The following is a 19000-nucleotide window of genomic DNA, read 5'->3' as shown; positions in this document are numbered from 1 at the left end:
ATCAAAGTGGAACGACCTGACAAGACACTGCATGTTTGCAGGAAATGAAACGTTCATTTTCTTTCTCCTCCAACCTGCACATTGATGATGTCAGGGTTGATATATCGACTAAGAGGCTGGGAACCCAACCCTCAAGGTGGAATGTATTCAGACACAAGTATACACACACATTCAAATGCACACACATTAACACACATGCTGAAGGCCTGTGCTGGAGGTGTTGAAATGCTTGTAAGTCTTGAAATGCCAGTTGAGTTGTTGAGCTCCCCTTTCACACACCAAGCAGCCAGAGACAAGAGAGCTGACAAATGGATGCGTTGAAACATATTAACCATCTTCCTTTGTGAGCAGACAAACATTTAGTCTGGCTAATGACCCCGAAGGATCAAAACAAATGCACAGAGATAAAGAAGGGTAAAAGAGGGACGGGGGTGGACACTAAAAAGAGCTCACTGACCTACAGGAGGGCTACACAGGGGTCATCAGTGCCAAGGACTTGTTTGGTTCTATAGGTTATGATGACTGTGAGTGGAAATCGAATACCTAAACATATACCAATTCCTACACATGTGCTTGGTGTTTAGGGACATACAGTACTTGGATGTGTTCTCATGAATGTGCGTATATATGGGGTGAGGACGAATCCAAACAAAGGCTTTAGGTATCGCAGGCTCCATCAGTGTTCTTCACAATAAACAAGTCACTTAGCATAACACTATCTTGTTCATTTTCTTCCCCTCAAACCCACATGAGTTCTCTATCTTGAGCTTGGGATCGGAATAGTGATGTTATGATTACACAAAAAGGCATTATCTGTAATCTGTTATCTATCCTCATGACAACCAGCTGCTAAAAGCAGTCAGGAGAGGCCACCTGCAAATTCACAGAAACGGAAGTCTCACTTTTAATGCTGGTGCAGCATAAACATTTTAATATATATGATGTGAAAATAACTCAGAATGCTGTAAGATCTTAATATCAGGACAAAGGTTTGTACAAAGAAGTCTCAGCTGCTTTTTGCTTTTTAAGGAATTCTTTTTTTTTTCTATTTAAAATGTATTTTGCAAAACTTTGCAAAACAGGATTTTTTTTTAATGTTACCTCCACATTTGAATGGCACATTCAGGTATTTTTGAATATGAACTTGTCTTATAAACTGGTTACAAGAAACGCTATTGAGATGAATCGATAAGCAGTTGGGTACATTTCTTATAAGAGCGCATTTTATAGGCTGGTCTGCTGCCTGACTGACCTTTACATCAGCATTAGTCAAATAAGGCTTCCTTCCCTTGATTCATGAGCCTACAAACTCACCAAAGTATCCTTTTTACAAACAGCAACAATAGACTTGTAAATCTGTCAAGGCTAAACAAAATTTACGTAGCAGCAGTTTGAGCGGTTGGATTTTTTTTTCTCCCAAGGCAAGTTTAGAGGCTGGGGGTTGGTTTTACATATATCCCTGAAACGTTGTCCAACTGACTCTTTGTAACAATAACTGTGATCAGAGCAACTGGAACATTTGCTGGTGCCATGATGGGAATCCATCATTGATAATGATTTCTAGTTGATCCTCAGGGCTTCTAATGATGTTCACCCTCAGGGGGCAACGCTATTGATTCATGGTCATGACTTGATCCATAACTGGTAATGTGATCCATGAAACAACAGTGATGGACAATTACCACCCATTTCACGCTCTGATGGGATCTGGTGGAGGGTGCAACTGATCAATCCAATGAATAACTAAACAAAAACTGCCAAAACTGTGCCCTCCAAAAAGCAAAACAAAAAAAGCGAATGATGAATTTTAATTTCAGAATATTTCACTGTATAAGATAATCAGAGATGGCAAACATAAACACATTCGCCAAAGCAAAGGTAGACTTCTAGATACATATGTACAACATATATCAGACTTAGGTAAATAACACTGGATGTGCTGATATAACTTTTGAACTCAAATTGGATGAGGTTGAGAGTATATAAAAATAAAATCTATTTATAAAAGGTATTGAAATTTTTACCCTTTACACCCTTTATTGGGTATTTTTACCAAAAGACATGGTAAAATAGATATCTGCTCTGGTCCAATGACCATACCGTAATCAAAATTAAAACATAAGAAACCTCAGTATTCCAAGTGGTTTATTTTTGATTTCATTCCGATCACTGGGGTTCCCAATTCTGAAACTGCAAGGACCTGATAGCCATGTTCACTGTCATCAGTCAAATTTTTCTAATTTTCTTTTACTTTTCATGATGCCCTTTCACTTCTATGTGTTGGTGTCCCATCCATTTAGATTCATATATTGTTGAAGTCTAACTAGATATCAGAACAATCTACAACACTCAAATGTAATTTTATTCAGTATAACCCCCCCCCAATATACTGTCTCTCTCCTTAAATCTTCCAATTAGTTTGCTCACTGCATTTCCTCATATTCAAATACCACCTAATGTCGATGAAAAAAGCAACACACACTCGTAGGGCACACACAGTAGAGCAATGAGCTGACAGTTATAAAATAGGTCTTTTAGAAATGGGTAAGTGGTATGGTAAATAAGAGTGAGAATTCCAAGACTCGCAGTTTTGTGTAACATATGGAAAATATTTGAAAAGTGATGTTATTTAAAATCCATTTTCCATACTCACCACTGTGGCAGAGGGTGGATTTACCAAGATGAAATATTAGGTATCCTGGTGACAATAGTCAGAAACAGTACTACAGTGGAATTATTAATGCTTCTAAGTTATTATAGTTCTGTCATTTGCCAATTTAGTTACACAAGTTGACCCGAAGAGAATTTAAGAGCAAGACCTTGCAGGACAAAATCATCCTACTTCACACAGGCTCTACAATCCAATATAAATCATACGTGCAAGTATTAAAAGGCCAGATCACTTCCGCAAAAAGTTTATTTTTCCCAAAATAGACTTGATGGGAAAATGTGTTCAAAAATAGACATGGGAAAAATATTTTCAAACACATTTATCATATTGGTTTATATTAAAATAACTGAAAAATATTTTGGTGGTGTTGCTCACAAAGGAATTGCCTTTTAAATTATCTTAAGATAAGATAAGATAAGATAAGATAAGATAAGATAAGATAAGATAAGATAAGATAAACTTTATTGATCCCCATAGGGGAGATTCCTTTGTCACAGCAGTGTAACAGATATATCAAAAAAAATAAATAAATATGAATAGCAATATGAGTATAAATATAAATAAAAAGGCAGAAGACAGGATATAGCAAAAAATAAATAAAAATAAAAAAATCCATGAATAAATCCACAAATCTTAAAAGTTCATCAAGGCATTGTCATGATTCACTATACTCCAGTGCTGAATGTGTGGCAAAATCTTTAATAAAGTCGTTGGTTGGCTTATTATTTGACAGAAAATATAGTTTGTTTTTACCTGAATCATCACCTGTGGTAGCTACAGTGTAATTTCACAATGTAAGTATATAACACACTGCAAAACTCAAATACTCTGAGCAATATGACAGCTGTGCACACAAATTATACACTTTCCACAGGCTAACAAAACAAAAACTACCTCACAAGGTGGACCCCTGGTGTAAATTTGGACTACAGGTAGCAGATTCAAACAGATTAGGTTGCTGTCAAGTGGCTGTAGGGATAAGGCTGACGCTTGGTTTGGTTTGAGGTGAGGTGAGGGTGAAAGGTGTGGGAAGTGGGTGTTGCCTACACTGTGCTGGGCTAAAAGGTTTGGCTGGAGCTGACATGTAATGACCTGGATCATAAGCAAACATGGCCTCTTGTTGGAGTTGGTTTGTTTGAGGAGAAGATGTCACTTTGGAATCTCACTTGACATGATTAAAGAACAGGAGGCTTCTTCTCGAACACAGTCTGAGGTCTCAGCTGAGTTGGTAAACAAAGCAGGTCATTATTAGCCATCATCACGGGAAATTTCTTTGTTGTTGCATCAAGTTTTGTCGAAAATTTCTGGTGAAAGTCAGTAAAATTGTTTAACCTAATAATATACATATATACATATGCCAAATAGGAAGAAGAAACACCTTTATTGTCACATTCAGCTATACATAGAGCACAACATCAGCGAAAATTTGACCACTGGATTCAAACCATCATGGATGCTCCCCTGGCACCAAGCAGTGCCAGGCAGTTAGGGGTTCAGTGACTTTAGCAACAACACTTTGACAGGCTAGATGAAGCCGGTTATTGAACCAGGAATGTTCGGTACCAAGGACGACCACTCTACGCCCTAAGAAACTCACTTTCTGCACCACCGTTCACAGAATCTCTGCCTAGTACCATAGATGTCATTAAATCACACATGAAAAGTAAAGACAAAGCACTTGGATGTAAAACAGGAGCCATGCAGCTCAGACAGATTAAGAATGAACGGTCAAGTTCAGAGCATGACACGTCATGAGGACTGTCCCTCCGGCTACCTTTTTTTAAAGTTTATTCATTCTTGATTTGAACAAACCACACACCAGTATGATGGTGATCATTATTGGCTGTTGTATCAAGCATGATATGGAGATTTTGTCAATTTCAAGAAAGAGCTGAGGTACTGATCATGTTTTATTTAATCGTAATTCTGAATGTTTACACTGAAAAATGCCGTGGCATCTCAACAGACACCAGAGACACACTCTAGAAATCCATATGAGGTCTGGGATCTCTGACCTACCAGTCTGTCCCCATGTCACTGCAGCAGATTGTACTCACAACATGCTTGTCTTTGTACTATCCACTGGGGTGACTTATGAATCTTTTATCAAAACTGGCCTAATTGCTTAACCATCCATGTCCCGGTCCAGCGGTGAATGGTCTAGGGTAGGGGGATGGGGGTGGGGGGGCTCGGCTAGCCATTATTGTAAAAAAACAAAAAGCAAAGACGCCGGCATTGTCTGACTGGTAACGTGTTTTGCTTTTTATACTGAACGCAAAGTGGCAGGTAATGACGCTGACGGAACACCTGACAGAATAAGCTCCAGACAGCCAGGGGACGTTGTTTGTCGTCACTTTCCATTAAGATGGAGGAATTGATAAGGAACACATTGTCAGTAACCAAATACAATAATCATATCAACAGCTGGATGATTTAAAAGTGAACATGTGCACCTATTACCAGGTTGGAGTTGTGCTCAACAAAGACAAACCACCTAAGTAATTGTCTTCCATTTTAACAAAGGTTTTTTTTTTTTTTGCTGATCCATAAAAAACAAGCAGCCGCGTTCTACTTCCTGTCCACTTGCAATGGGAAAAAAAAGCAACAACAACTGTCTGTTCTTACTCCCACTCTTTGGCCTGTTACACAAAGGAAGCTGCTGCTCCTGCTACTGTTGCTGCTGCTGACGGATCAGAGCTTTAGTATCAGTAGTTTTAGAAAGTAAAAGTGGACAAGGGCCTGTTGGGAGTTTTGACTCTAACTGTCTCTCCGGTCCAAGGAAACTCCCTGCTATTCCTTCTCTGAGGACATAACAGCTGCACATTCTCACTTTTCACTGGCTCTGGTTGTTTAAACGTATCCCCCAAAACAAGAAAAAAAAGGCCGTAAGCAAAGACTGAGAAGCATGCGTCTGTCATAAAACACAAATCTTGCATTTTGATATTTCTGTACTAAAAGAATTTCTGATATCTTATCATAACACATGTGACTGACAAATAGAGAAGAACAGCAGAGTAAGCAGACTACCTGTATTAACTCTACTGTTGTTTGATTCAACATTACAATAACACAAATTCTCCCCCTCTCTTAAATGGTAGAAGTCACTCTTGCCCTCTAACAGCTGGAGATCAATCCGTTTTGTAAACGTTTTCTAAACGTTCCCCGAAGTAAATATCGGGGTTTGAGTGTTCGCCTTTGCCTGCGCGCGTAATTACAGATGCGCCGTTCCTCCTAGGTTGTCATTAGAAAAGAGAGTTAGAATGACCCCGGGCTACAACCACCGCTCCGGATTACGTAACGCACTCCTCTCGGTTCCTGCTTTCAGGAACAACTGCAGCCTCAGGTCCAACCCATAATATTTCCCCGAGGTTTATCTCCGTGCGTAAAACACTCCTGCGCTTAAACGACTGACTTGGTCAGTGCGTGTGCCCGCGCGTCTGGGGTGGACTCGCTATTGCGCTCTGCTGATGACACCCGCAATCCTCTTCGCGTCCGTGGGAGGGCGCACTGAGCCCAACTTCGTCTATTCCGGGATGCCAGAGGCCCGCAGACAAAAGAGAAAATGATATTTGGAGCTCCACGGGGAAGCAGGGGAAGGCCAAGGGGAGGTGTGTGTGTGGGTGTGTGTGTGTGTGGGGGGGGGGGTACTATGGGATATATTGGGAGCTATTCAAACTGTATAGAAAATGTGCATGACCTGCATGAATTTCATACATTTCACTTGCATAGTCGAATGTGTGTTGTGAAGCTGTAAATAGAGAAGGGTGAGTGTCGTTCTCACACTGCCTCGGGTTCGACCACCGGATGTCTGCGCTCTGAGGAAGACATCAAACCTCTAACAGCCTTTGGGTTGTTAGTTCGACTTCCGATCCCAGCGGAGAAGATGAGGCGAGAGAAAAGACAGTTTGCCCGCGGTTATCAATATAGTGTTTTATCTGCACATCCAGCTTCTTGTCTTTTGTCTCCTTTCTCCTGGCCGTTTTTTTTCTCTCTCTCTCTCGTAACCGCGCCTTTCGTTCTGGCTGTCAGTGTTGTCTATTTTTTTATTATTCACCTTGGATAAGCACTCCCTGCAAGCTTTTTTTCTCCCGCGCCGCAACAATCACAGACCTCGACCGTGCCCTCCCCCAACCCCCTTCCACCCCCACGCACCTACCCACCCACCCACCCACCCCCGGGCTGCGAGGGAGGAGTCAGGGTATAATTCCGCAGCCAGCAGCGGTGAGTGTCAGAGGACTGTCTGTGCTCCCCAAGTCGATGACTGTACCAAACCTAGTGTCTGTGTCTGTTATTGACTGCCATTTACCACGCAAACTGGTTCGCACGTTTTCATCCCAAGCCAGGACAAGGTGAGCATCCCGCCCCCCACCCCACCCCCTCTCTGCTCAATCCATTTCTGTTTGTTTCTTATTTTTACTTTCCACACACAAAAAAATGTAGTTGATCTGATTTAATTGTTTAAATTGATTTTTTTTAATTTTTTTGGGGAGGGGGAGATTTTTGCATCCCATTAACATCACCGGCTTGTCTGTTGAGTTACGGGCCAGTGTGTGGTTACGCACCGTTTGTGGGTCACGGTCACCTTTACGCACACTCCGCCGTGAGATTTGCACGTTTTGTTTTTGTTTTTTTTTAAGCCAACGTAGGGCTGAGTGTGGAATGCAGGGGAGCAGACTGCGTGTCTGTGTGTGGGCTTTGACTCAGTATTCAGGTGTAACAGCTCTCAGAGCGGGGATGGGAAAGGACGGTCTTTCATTTCGGACAATAAGCCATCTTTTGTTCCATCACAGGTTTCTCGATTGTGGGATAGGATGCCGGCGATCATAAGTAAAAACTCCGATTTGGAGTTTGACTCTTTACAACCATGCTTCTACCCGGATGAGGACGACTTCTACTTCTGTGGTCCCGACTCTGCGCCACCAGGGGAGGACATCTGGAAGAAATTCGAGTTGTTGCCCACTCCGCCCCTCTCCCCGAGCCGAGCCGCGCTACCGGGGGAGCCGGCGTCCGGCTCACCGGAGGCGCCCCCCCTGGGCTTCGGCTTAGGGGACCCACTGGACTGGGCTTCCGAGCTGCTTCTCCTGCCCGAGGACGATATATGGGGGGCATCGGATGATGGGGATCTGTTCGGTTCAGCCTTGGATACTAACCCAAACAGTTTCATTATCCAGGACTGTATGTGGAGTGGATTCTCTGCCAGAGAAAAGCTAGAGCGTGCGGTCACGGAGAAACTCGGCAAGGCTATTTCCAGTGCCACGGCAGGCGGCAGGAACATGTGCGTGAAGGAGCCTGAGGTGGAGACCCGCAACTCCGTGTCAGAGTGCGTGGACCCCGCGGTGGTCTTCCCTTTCCCGGTCAATAAGAAGAACAGCAGCAGAGATTCATCCATGACTGTGAACACATCCACGACCCACGAAAGCGCTCCCAGCGACTCTGGTAAGATTCGGAAGATGTCATCGCGTCTTTGTTTCCATCCTGAGCACAAACATCATCACCAACAACAACAAAAACAAACGGAACTTCAGCTAAAGCCCGAATGCAAATGGCATGGCGATGAACAACAATAGTAGTATAACTGTTCTAATAAGACCTCAGCATCCCACCTAATTACAGCGACTGGAGCTTTTTCATATGACTGGCCCAGAATCGGATTACCTCGTTACATTCCACACACAAACACACGCACACACACACTCACACACAGACGGTGGCGCGCACGCGCACGCCAGCAGTGACACAGTGAACGGCGGTTTATGTAATCCGCGCGGGCTCTTCTTCCGGCAGATGGCAGTAAAATGGGGACTGTGTGCCTCACTGCGCTCAGTTGGCATCCAAAACAAATAAGACAGGCGCGCACACGAGAAGCTGTTGTCCAATAATGTGATGAGCTTCTGCGAGAACCTTCATAAGACGTGAATTAGGGGAACAATGTAGGCTCAGTGAGTGACTTCTTGTGCGCCCTGAGCCGTGTGCCATACTGGCTGCAACCGTTCAACACAGTTAACCCAAACAAAGCGGGAGAATTACGCACACATTGACACCATTCGGCACGTCAGCGCGGCAACTGTGGATGTTGTACATTCTGAAATGATTCATGTGACTCTTTAAACGCCCACCAACTGACCATTTACCTACAACTGCCTATAACTTTCCTAAACAAACACTCACGAGTCCTTATCAGCGTGTTTTCGCAGTGAAACAGTAGTACAAAGACCTCCAGCTTGGCACGGAGAGTACGCGCGGGCCGCCTTGCCAAACACCTCCTCCACTGCGAAGACAGAGGACGGAGGAGGGCCCTGGCTGCTTCTTTTTAAGGGGTGACGGCTTTGAACAAGCGCTCCATCCCGACAGCTGTCTCACTGGCGCCACTCCAGCCCCCGAGTCTTAAAGTGGGGTGATCCGATTGCTGCCGCCCCGCCGCCCTCCGCGCAGTGTCCGCGCCAATGCTCTTCCGCCGCACGCAGCGTTAAGACTGGCCCTTTGTGTTGCGCGTCCCCCCCACACACACCCTCCCCGCCGCGCTCCTTTTAATAAAAGACAGCTTGACAATGCTGTAATGTGGGTTTATCTATGAAGTTAAACCAGTTTCCCCGGTGTATGGCACCAGGTGACCTCCGTGGTGAAATAACTTTAAAATCAAATGTGCAAAAAGTAGCTGGAATGGAAAGCACTGACCATGTGAACAGAAACTTTAAATCTAAAGAAAGATTAACATTTTATCTCAGCATAAAGGATTTTGCCTTCTCCTATTTATATTCATCTTGGCCTCCGTAAATGAGCTGTTCCACAAAGCAAAACACCAAACAGCTAAATCAGTCTCACATGTGGCAAAGCGGGCCTGTCCTCCTCATCAACCCAGCTGTGCCCAGCGTTGTTTTGATGGCAACGCCAGACAGTGTGTGTGTTCCCAGCGTATATGTCTGTGTGTGTGTTTGTGAGAGAGAGAGAGAGAGAAAGAGCGAGAGAGAGAGAGAGAGAGAGAGAGAGCATTGGTGCATCAGTGTCTGAAGTGGGCTAGTATAAGCTGTAAAATGTCACACTCTTCAGATGCTTCTGTGCTGATAATGGGAGCCATCATCATGAAAACATTTCAACTGGGCCTCACACTTGGTCCCGTGATTGGACACTTCCTCTCATCTTCAAAGGTGCCAGCTGATGATAAGTCTCAGCTGCTCCCCTAGATTTCAGTACAGGTATTAAGATGAAGAGCTCGGCTGAAAGAGAAGGGTTTTTTTTTTCATCTTCCGGGGGTCAAAGTTAAAGTTAAGTTCTTAATACCTCGGCTTGCTATCTCTCAGTCAGCACGACTGGAGCTGCACTGATAGATGGAAAGCATCAGACTGAAACTGTCTGGTTGCACCAGAGAAGATTAGAAGTTTGGAGGGAGTGGGAGAGAATGAAAGGCAGAATCCTGCCTGTCTGTTAAGCAGTGAGACTGAACGTGTTAACACCTGCACAGTAGATTAGTTGAGGAGTGACTGACACTAAGCATTAAGGGGTTTCTGCTTATGCAAACAGCATTGAGCAACACTCGCCATCCCACATACACTCTCTCTTGATCTCGCTTTCATACACACTCGCACATAAATACCTGTCACCTGCTGGAACACATAGATGACATAGCAAGAATGCTTTTTGTGTAAAGTCACTCACATTCTCTTCTTCTCTCCCTGAAGAGGAAGATGACGATGAAGAGGACGAGGAGGAGGAGGAAGACGAAGAAGAGGAAGAAGACGAGGAAGAGGAGGAAGATGAGGAGGAAATTGATGTGGTTACAGTAGAAAAGAGGCGCTCCACAATCAACAAAGCATCATCCGTGGCGACAAGCGCTGTCCCCATTTCAGTGCATCCCAAGGGCCAAGAAAACAGAGGCCAGGTCTCTGGATCGGGAGCAGGGAGTCGATTCGTCAGTCGAGCTCCTCAGGAGCTGATCTTGAAGAGGAGCTCTGTCCACCAGCAGCAGCATAACTACGCAGCTCCCTCCCCATACGCTTCAGACGATGACCCTGCACCACCTTTTAAGAAGCAAAAGACAACAGATGCTCCACGACCTCCCACCAGAACCATCTCCTCATTCTCTTCATCTTCCTCCACATCCTGCGGCACCGTGTCCAGCACATCAGGCGCACGCAGCAAGCGCAGCACCAGCGGAGACAGCAGCCCGCGCGGTAGCTCTGATTCAGAGGACAGCGAGCGCCGGCGTAACCACAACATCCTGGAGCGCCAGCGCCGCAATGACCTGCGTTCCAGTTTCTTGACACTGCGTGACCACGTGCCAGAGCTAGCACATAATGAGAAGGCGGCAAAGGTGTTGATCCTGAAGAAGGCTACAGAGTATGTGAGCTCGCTGGAGACGGAGGAGATGAGGCTCCAGCAGGAGAAGGACAGGCTGCAGGCTCGCAGGCAGCAGCTGATGCGCAAGCTGGAGCTGGCTAGGACTCGCTAACAGACAACATCTAAAACTCCAAAACACTCACATATACCCAGGATGACACCCCTTGCCTCAACCCAGTCTGTTTGAAACTCCGAATTTGACTCACACTTACATATGGGCCTGAACACTTGAGCACAGACATATAGGCCCCTACATATCCGTTGAGCTCACACACACACACACACACACACACATACACACACACACACACACACACACACACACATCAGTATCAGCATCTCAGAGGACGTTTGTGTTCACACACCAACACACAGTATCTTTGGGGCCAGGAGGAGTTCTATTCTGGAGGGAAGCTCGGACTTTCACTGCCGCCACTTTTTTTGCACATTTGTTGACGTTAAGAATGTTTAGGGTTTACTTTTTCAATCCAGTCACATTGAGGAACACTAAAAGAGAAATGAGAGAAATGAATGAGGAAGGAGAGAGTGAGAGAGAGAGAGAGAGAGAGAGAGAGGCTTTTATATAATTTCTATTTGTATCTTGTATTTTTTTGTACTCACTGTGACACCAGCCTGGAATCAGGTGATTCCCACAGGGACAGGTGTTAAAGGGCACTTTGCTTGGAGAGTTCAAAGTGCACGTTCAGAAGCAGTGCACGCTTACTTTGCCTTCACCACTGCAAAATCTGAAGAGACTATGACGACTGAGGCGTTATGGGTCACATAAACAATGCCACTACAGGTTCTTTCTCCCCTCACACCTCGATCACACTGGTGCTCAAACTAAGTCAGTGGATGTATAACTGTGCACCTTGCTAGCCGACACTTTTGTATATAACAATAGTGTACAGACAAGATACACTCAGATCTGCCTTGTTTTGTAATAAATTTGTCCTTGGTTTTTTATACATGTCAGGAAGCTGCCAATAACTAGACTGGAAGTTTATATACCTTTGAAAGTACTGTAAGGCCTCAATTTTTGAGAGTCGTGAAACTTTGTAATATAATGATATATTGCTTTTTTCTCTATCCTTTTCTTTGTATTGTATCATATTACTAATTCTACACACCTTTATGCTTTTAGTGTGAACCTGATACATACTAAATTTGATACTTATATTTTCGTATGAAAATGAGTTCTCAGTAGATATCACTTTATCTTGTCATTTTTTTCCTCTCAGATAATTCTTTTGTACAGCAAATGTGTTCTATCCTCATGTACCTGGCCTTTTTTCTTTTTCTTCTTGTCTATATTTTGTAACTATTGGGTGCATAGAATTGGGTATACGGATATAAGATGTTTTGTTTTTTTTTTATTTTTAAAATGTACATTTAGTGCTGCAACTCATAGCACTTTGAAATACCTCATTTTGAAAAATAAATAGACATCATAAAATCCCCATCTTACTGGATGATTTACTGTCACACTGAGTGCATTCTCTCATCAGAGCTGTCCCTTTTTCTGCTTATTTAGCAATTTCATTTTACATTTCTGTGTTTGTTTTGTTACTCTCAAAGACTCATCCTGACAAAGAAATAAAGAGAGTGTCTTCTGAATCCTCTCTGTCTCTGCACCCTGCGGCTGCATCCCCCTCCCGTACCTCTCACACCCACCCACACACACACACCTACACACACACACACACACACACTTGAAGCGCACAGGAGAGCGCACACACACACACACACACACACACACACACACACACACACACACACACACACACACACACACACTCCACTTCCCTCTCGCACAAACACAGCTCTTCCGACATTGTTCAGACTGTTGCCATGGAAACAGGAGCAGCTGCTGAGTGGCAGACACAGAGAGTGAGTCTTTTATTTGTCTGTTAGTCTGTGTATTTCTGCCTGCATGTGTGTGCGTATATGAATACAAATGTCTGTATGTGTGTCTACCTTTTGTCCTGGTCTGTGTGTGGCCCGAGTGCCTGATATCCCTGACGTGGTGCACCGCTTGCCACAATGCCAAGACAAGGCTGGATACTGTTTACCAACATCAGCCACATGGCTCTGGTCTCCTCCTCCCCTCACCTCCTCTCATCTCTCTCCTCCCCTCTCTCCTCCTTTACTCGGTGCCTCCAGCACCGGGCCTTAGCCCAAATATGTGCCACTCAGGAGTCTGGCCAGGCGTTCTCTGGAGGTGGCTGAAAGAGAAATCTGTTGCCACGGTCTGAGTAGCCATTCAGCACGACAGCATGTTCACAGAGGGGAAAAGAAAGAGACTTGCCGAGAAGGGAATTAAAATGACATAAAAACACACATTGTTGATGACTTTGATTAATCCGTTTTACCTAAAAAAAAAAAGCCTGGGTGCCTTGCATTATACGGCCGTAAAACCCATCTGAGAAGATTCCTTCTGATGGCACAGTAAGAATCTCACCCCAGTTTCGGTTCTTTTCATGCCGAAGAGCAGGTTCACTCTTAGAGGTATGAGCGCTGTGTAAGAGCACAGGGCTACATGAAGACTGATGACTTTGTTTTGGAGTTGAGACAACCCAAGAATGAGCCTCTTGGTGGGGGAGTGGGACTGGTGGATTACATAACAGGGGTCTGGTGGGTCTGTTTTCTTTGTGCACCCTCACAGTATGTGTGTGTGTGTGTGTGTGTGTGTGTGTGTGTGTGTGTGTGTGTGTGTGTGTGCGTGTCAGGAGTCTGGTGTCTTTGTAATGTGTGTGCGACTGTATCCTCTCATGGGACTCCCCCTTGCCATCTGCCGAGTGGCTTATCCTGCCAGGTTATAGGATGAAAACAAATTCATGGATGATAATGTCCCTTCAGCAAAGTAAGGGAAGATTGAAAAAAAATGAAAATTGATTAAAATAACACTTTGCATCAGATATCAAATATCAAAATTAATTAAAGAAATTGAGGAATACAATTAGAGTAGACAGACAAATAACAGTCAGTGTGTCTACTGTCATTTGTCCTCAGTCATTTTCCTAAAATCATACACAAATGAACTTTGCACACACTCTGCCTTCCTCATATGTCAAACACGCTTCAACTGCTATCAAGCTACCGCCGCTCTAAAATAAAGCTAATTTCAATACAAGGTTAAACAGACATATGGCCATGGCTTTTTCCCTGGTTAATACTTATTATCCTTCCGCCCAGACACACACGACAACTCTAATGGGCTTACACCCCACTGACCGATGGACATTAAAGCTACACAGGAGATAATGTGGCATGTTTGAGGTTTTGTGTGTTTGTGTAATTTGTTTTGAGATCTTCATTACCCACCGCCATTAACTGTCAACACTTGCCACAACACTTCTATTGTCCTGTTGGACACCAGATCTGTATTCAACATGTTAACCTTCCCATATGGAGTAAACAATGAATGCTGTGTGTGTGCATACAGAAGAGTGCGTGTGTGCCTACAACGTGCCCAACCTCTGCACAAAGGCATGCCCGTCAACCCTGTAGCTGTGTTTGCCAATAGTCCTGCTATCTGCAGTGTGTGTGCATGTGTGTGTGAATGCGTGAGAAGGGGATGTCACCATCTGTTGAGGGGTCCAGTGTGGTCGCAGGTGCTCAGAAATGGTGTGTGTTTCTTGTGCATGCTTGGGTTGAGGATCTGTAGACAATTCAGGGACGGTGTATTGGGGCAGAAAATTTGTGCATGTGTGTGTGTGTGTGTGTGGCGTGTTTGAGGTTGAGGGGCAGTTCCTCGAGGGAACCCATTGCCCTAGCTGAGTAATACGGAGCCCTGACAAAGAGCTGTGGAGCTACAGTAATTGCAGAGCACGTCGTGGACAGAGAGGCAGGGTGAGAGGGAGGGAGAGAAAAGGAACCCTGAGTGTTTGATCAGAGTTTACCAAAGTCTGAGGAGATTTGCATACAGATGGTACTGTAGCACGGCCCCCAAAATACCTTTCCCCCTTTTATTTTTCTTTCCTCATCTCTCACATTCTCTTTCTCTCTCTTCCTTATACACACACACACACACACACACACACACACACACACACACACACACACACACACACACACACACACAGACACACACACACACACACACACACACATGCACAAATGTAATAGGGTTTCATTGAGGAATCCATGAATAGCCTTTCAAGAGTGTGTTCTGTTAAAGAAACGGCCTTGGCTGTGCAACACAACACCCAGAAAAAGAAAGTGAGCGCGACAAATAGAGGGGAAGATAGAGGGACATATACAAAGAGACAGAAAAGCAAGGATCGGAACAGGATAAGGGGAGAGAGAGAATAAAACAAATACAAAGAGAGAATAGTGAAAGCCACTGTTTGGAACTAATTATGTTATATATTAACACTGTTTAGTTTGCCTTTCAGTTGAAGTATGTTAGCATATGAAATTTGGCATCAATTTGCTTCTACAAGTCATCCTTCCTCTCTATTTATTTTGAACACCAGTAATGTATGTACATCTGTCACTGAATTGCTCGCCTGTCAACTGATATACGTGGTATTTCAAGTCATTGTTCTGTGGCAAGTTTCTGGCAATGGGCCCGCTGTGCAAAGTGTCCTTGCAGTTTCTGCCGATGTCCGAGCTCCTACATAACATGATATCCAACAACCCAAGTGCCACGCATCCCTAGATCTAGTCAGAACCTGCTGTCCTCAACTGTCTGCTATTTTAAAGATGTGAGGCTTGTACCCAGACTTTCTGAAACACAGGTTACACTGAGGTCTACAAAAAGGGAACATAACAGTAACACAAATTACAAAAGCTACAAACTGCTTCTAAGTTTCTTGAATGGAGTTTGAATTTAGTTTCATAAATCAAATTGTATTCCCCACCCAAAATCACTTTCAAATGAAGGGTTCGTTGATGAAAAAAAACAAAAAACAAAGAAAACATTTTTTGAATTGGATTTTGGACTGGCAGAGTGTCCAATCCATTTTTCACAGAAAATTCAGTTAAATCAATTAACAATATTAATGAAGAGGACTGTTGGTTGAATTTATTCTGATGACATGTCGTAAACTTTTTTGGATAGGAAAATGTACACCTCCGTTATTTCATTTACTCATTGGATGCAGTGGGCACACAACAAAATTATCGTAATGATGCACTAACGACTGACTTCAGAACAGTAAATTCACATTCGCAAAAAACTTCAAATTAGCTTTGATACTGCTCTTTGCTGAGTACCCAATTTAAAGACACTGATGTACTACAAAAACTCAAATTCACATGTCCACATATTAATAAGTGGCCAAGTTATGAACCAAAACACCTTCTATCCAATCTTAAACCAACTGCATATCTCATTTGTTTATCTAAATGCATGGCTGTGCTCAAAGGCATATGTGTATGTGACTTCTCTCTCCTGCACTCTCTTTGTGCACTCTTTGTGTTCATGTGTATTTATCTCATTGTGTGTGTGTTTATTTGGAGTAATCACCGGGCACTTCTGTGTATGTGCACAAGTATCACGATTGATTCATGACTGCTCCTCCAGAGGAAACACATAACAAATGGTTTTCTGGTCCAATAAACGAAGTCTGCCTCCGATCCAAATTAGTCTAAACTAAACCGTCCTTTGTGTGCACCTTGAGCACAAGGCTGGCATGTCTAAATGGATGGCAGGCGAGTAAACTGTTCAGTAGTGATGTAAAACTCAATGAAAGACATATTGATTGTTGATGCTAACTGTGGAGTGCTGTTGTCACCTCAGGCTTAAACAGACCCTCTAGACTCCCTGGTGGTTGATGCTAGCAATCAATGAGTTTGTGTGTAAAAGCAGGCAATTCAGCTACTATATTTGACAAACCTTTCCAATGACTGTTTATCAATCATTATCAAATTGTTGGAAGGAAAAGACACCATGTGTGGCAGTCTGTATATGAGTACATTTTTGATGCTTTCCATACTTCGAGGCCAGATTTACTCGTCATTCGGTTCCAGCTGTGGATTGGTGAGTTTGGACGAGTCTGACCTTTAACCTGCTTTACGGGGTGACAGTAAACAGCGGGAAAACATTAAAATAAAAAGGGTAATTAGGGTAAAAGACTGGTGTGATTTAAATAGTTCTAATAGTCCAAACCCATTACTTGAAACACCTTCACCATTACCCTATATACTGTAAAAGTCATAGTATGTGAAATGTTGTACATGTGTTGGCCGTTGTGTCATAAAAGGAGGAGGTGGCAAAAAGTATACAAATGAAGGGAGGTGGACATGGAGAGCCATGTCTCACAAGGGATGAAAAATTGATACATGAATGAACTTTTTTGCCAGTTAAGAACATTAGGACCTCCGTAGGTGTACTCTCATCCAGCTGTTGTGCTGTATTAGGTTCTGATCATCTTTTATAAAACAAAGCATTGTCCTGATCATAATTAATCTTGGTGGAGGAAATCTTAAAGTGGCTTACAGGTGTGCAAGCCATCATACGAGTTCACAGGGTTGTCAGAAATTTCAGTGTAAATTTTCTCATGGAAATTACTGTTTAATGTCTGTTTGAAGAAAGTACAAAGCATGCCTCTCCTTCATTACATCACTGAGGTGCCCTTGAGCAGAGGCCCTTAACCCCAGTCGCTTCAGTGGAGTTGCTTGGGGGCCAGCAGATGAAACTGAGCAGTTTCCAGGTGTGAATGTGTTCAGCGTCCATGTAAAAGATAGCCCTGCAAGTCATTTCCTCAAGTTAAAAAAAGAGGTTGGAAAATCATTTGAAATGACTACATTGTTTCTGATAGTTCGTCAGTTTATGATAATTCAATGGGAAATATGGTTTCAACAATATTTAAAGGGAGGGAAAAAAAAATATTCCAGTTGCTCAGTCAGTCAATTCATTTATCCAGTGACGATCAGAGTCCTGCTGAAGCACCAGTGAGGACAACTGTGTATACTGCAAATCCCCCTGTGAATGCCCTAGGGAGGTTTGTTTAAGGCCGGGATCTCTGGGTGAGAGCAGGATGTGTTGCGGTAGAGGAGTTAAACACATTTTGCCTGTTCAGGATAATTTTGCCTCCACCCCCAGACAGAGAAAGGTATCTCTGTTTAATTCAACAGTTCAAGTTCCCTTGAAATGTAGGTAACAGTTTACTGTTCCTGTTGGGTAAATAACATTTTAAGCTTCCACAGAAGACAGACGCAAACATCTATATCTCCACCTATTCACGAGCCACATTGTTTGAAAATGATCTGCCTTTGTCTGGTTTATTGAAAATCAAACAGCATTTATTGCAATGCAATATATGTGACTGGGAACATTGGAAATCAGCTTCTGGTTAAAAGTGAAATATAAAACTTACAGTTTAGTCGATTTTTTCTTTTTTGTATTAGCAACATAGAACCCAGTACATTTGAACTGAGTGGGAAGCTCAATATATGAACTTAGAGAGCAAGATATTGATAAATAAGTGGGGCAAGCTTGAGGCAAAAAGCTAAAAAAAAAACAAATAGAATTTTTTTGACACATGAGGGGCAACCTCACTTCTCAACAGTTATCTGTCTATTAGATGGCAAGCAGGACTGTGACAGGGCAGAGACTAGTCGGGGTGGCAGAATCCTCAGTAGGTGCCTCTCTGACACATGTGGGACAGAGCTCAGTGGAAATCGGGTTAATGAATCGTAGAGAGAGGGAAACGGTGGGGTTACTCGTCTTTTAATATCCCCCGTCATCATCAGTTGGGCCAGCACTCGTCTGCACACCACTGGGAGTGGACGAGACAGGGAGGTCAGTTGGTGGCAAATCTAGACCTGTGAAAGGGATTTAAACAATAGATCATAGATGTGCGCGGGACAAAGCAACTGCTACTAATGCGTCATGGTCAATTGTTAATGGTTCTTTGTCAGTTTCATTATTCAGCTGGTTCTTTTTTATTTCATGTGTTTCTAGGCATGATTTACACTGAGTATAATCATTACATACAAAGTGCAATACGTATTTATCCTGCTTTATATTGTCCTCTCATCAAACCA

The 19000-nt window shown here is 43.4% G+C and overlaps 1 protein-coding gene across 1 annotated transcript; it reads left to right on the top strand.

Annotated features, from left to right (window-relative positions):
• Positions 1-6854: 6854 nt before the first annotated feature.
• mycn (MYCN proto-oncogene, bHLH transcription factor) lies at positions 6855-12461 on the top strand. Its single transcript, XM_086167344.1, has 3 exons — positions 6855-7020; positions 7462-8107; positions 10348-12461. The coding sequence occupies exons 2-3, from the start codon at positions 7483-7485 to the stop codon at positions 11115-11117; spliced, it is 1395 nt and encodes a 464-aa protein (XP_086023470.1). The 5' UTR covers positions 6855-7020; positions 7462-7482; the 3' UTR covers positions 11118-12461.
• The last annotated feature ends 6539 nt before the right edge of the window (positions 12462-19000 follow it).

This window comes from Fistularia commersonii, chromosome 20, assembly GCF_037954325.1.
Source record: "Fistularia commersonii isolate RoL2024-O1a breed Wild chromosome 20, RoL_Fcom_v1.0, whole genome shotgun sequence".
Classification (NCBI taxonomy): Eukaryota; Metazoa; Chordata; class Actinopteri; order Syngnathiformes; family Fistulariidae; genus Fistularia; species Fistularia commersonii.
Note: the sequence above shows the minus strand (reverse complement) of the source record. Positions and strands in the feature narration are given on the sequence as shown.